Source organism: Nansenia antarctica (assembly GCF_963989245.1).
Source record: "Nansenia antarctica genome assembly, chromosome: 15".
NCBI lineage: Eukaryota > Metazoa > Chordata > Actinopteri > Argentiniformes > Microstomatidae > Nansenia > Nansenia antarctica.
Window position 1 is genome coordinate 1562268 of NC_137685.1, and position 2500 is coordinate 1564767.

General features: G+C 43.0%; 1 protein-coding gene across 1 annotated transcript in view; it reads right to left on the reverse strand.

Annotated features, from left to right (window-relative positions):
* Positions 1–2500, reverse strand: part of cpne5b (copine Vb) — a gene marked incomplete at both ends in the record, with an annotated part of 147577 nt that overhangs the window by 15132 nt on the left and 129945 nt on the right. Inside the window, 2 exon segments of the mRNA XM_080545513.1 lie at positions 1309–1436; positions 1662–1843. Of these exon segments, the coding sequence (XP_080401639.1) occupies positions 1309–1436; positions 1662–1843 (310 nt within the window).

Here is a 2500-nt window from a genome sequence, read left to right on the forward strand (position 1 = left end):
TATCTTTCGCGATTTAATTAGCGTTGTCTTCACCCTCTGAATTCATCTCCTCACAACGCCTTTATTACGTGTCACTTCCTGTTGCTTTATGTCCATTAGAAAGGCGATCGTCACGGGCGATAGGTCAGAACAGGAGTGGCACAGCGATGGAAGAGAATCAGTAGCTAGGATAACACAATGAAGGAAGGCTAATACAATTATCTGACAACAGCAACAGAGTGTGAGTAATTTCAGGCTAGCTAGGTGATGGTGATGATTTGTGATAGTCCGTATATGTGGTGAGCATTCTGGTAGCATGACATGGCTAGCACCGATACATTGGAGGTCGATGGAATGAGTTAAATCAAATGATAACAATTGCTTTGAGACGTATTGAAAACAGTTATTTTGAGTTTTATTGTTGTTCCCGTGTTCGTTGAATCGATATTTACAATAGTTACATACCGTACTACGGGATATCAGATATTCTCATACAAGCTAAAACTGGATGAATAGCCATGCCATGTCGTGACGTTAGAATTATAAGGTTATAATCTCCATTTTTGTCAGAATTGAGTTTTTTACATAGTCTGATCCATTAGGTGTTTATTAATGCCTGTGTGGTGTTATTTCTAAAATGTTGAAATGTTTTAGTTAGTAATTAATAAAATACAAAGGTTCCATCTCACAGAACATAATGGAATGTAAAAACTTTGACGCTCAATATCTCTGAACTGCCCTAAACGGAGATAGAACCTTATCATTCTAAACTCACAATTATGTTTAGTTCTCTCTTAATTCTCTTGTTTGAATATGAGAAAAATATTGAGTAATGCATAATTCATAATGCGTCCTGTGTATTATAAACGAGCAGGAGTAAACGTTTCCATGAGAGAAAGTGACGTAAGTGGAGCTGAGGTGAACTGAGGAAATGAACATCTGCCGACCGCTCCTGCTTCTAAACAGAGATTCATCATCATGTTGTTATCTACATGTACATTTTTGGCATTTAGCAGACACCTTATTCCAAAGCGACTTACACTCGATACGTTTGACTAAGCAAGTGAATCATCAATCCACCAGTCGTAGCAGGAAGAGTAATCCAGCTCAGGCCCGGGGCCATTGATAGAAGGAAAAACCTTCTTCTATCACCTTCTTCTAAACCTAGACTTTTTAAATACTTTTTAAGTGCTGGGGGGCAGTAGAAGTCTCAGGCGTCTCAGGAGGAGCAGTTAAGGTGTAACCTGAAGAGATGGGTCTTGAGTCTCGTTCATGATAGTGTTATAACCTGCCACAACTAGTGTTATAACAGTTGTTATATGACGTTACCTGGCCACGTGGTTAACGATGGGGGCGAAGTTGGTGGGTCCGTAGAGCTGGACGGTCTTCAGACTCTGGTGGTACGCCTCTAGGATCCCCTCGATGCCGTTACAGTAGGGGTTCTCCATGTCACCGTTCTGGAGAGAAGAAACGTCATTCAAACAGAGCTCCGCTCACTCCTACTGCAATTAAGACAACTCAATCCAGTCTTACAGTTGGCCACATGTTGTGGGTCATTATTTATTATTTTAGAATCGAGGAGTTTTTGTTTCATTAGAAAAGCAATTAATAACTGAAGTAAAACAGACTGAATGTGGTAAACCAATCAGAGCTGGGCTGTTCTGAGCCTCAGGGTTCCTCACCAGGGGGAACTCGTGGGAGACCCTCCCATCAGGGGGCAGCTTGGCCCCGAACCCCAGAGCAGGGAACATCTTGTCACTGTCGTAGTCCTGGATGATCTCCCCCACCGCCTTCAGCGCCATGGCATAGGCGTTCATCTGGTACGGGTTCATGTAGTGCAGAGAGGTGGACTGGGACGGGTTACCTGCGGTGGTCAAAGGACAAATTGGGGTGACACAAAACACATAAATACCCACATAAATACAATACAATGCACCACTATGGTCCCCACTGTGCTACAGTCTAGAGGTATGAAAGTAAACAGGGCATTTTAAAAGGGATAATACAGACCCACCATTGAGCTAAAAGCTGCAACGCTTTGGAGAGAAAATATATTGTCAATTTGTGAGCGGGGTAATTAAGTGCTGCATGGGGTGAGTTCATGCCACTCAAGCCTCCCTATGGCTTCCTCATACAATCTAAAAACAACTTGTGATTCTATGGAGCGGTGGTTTGCAGCAGAGTTCGATATCCTGCCACTTCTTTAAGTGTTTCTGAAACATTTACGCAACTGTTCAACGATCCTGAATGTGTTCGGGGGACCGTGGACGCTATGCTGAACACCAGCTGGGTCATTTAGCTCAGGAAAAACTGATTCAACCCCACATTTTTATCTTTATCGCAGTAAGTGGAGAGATTACACTAAAAGCGTTAGGAACTTTGACTCCTCGTGTCAGGTAGAGGATTAATCCAACAGTTTTGGCTGTGATGCTGTGATGCTGTGGTGCTGTGAGGCTGTGCCGTTTTGGGTCACAGTGTGTCAATGTATCGACGGGGCGTAAGAGGAAAGGATAAACTGGTT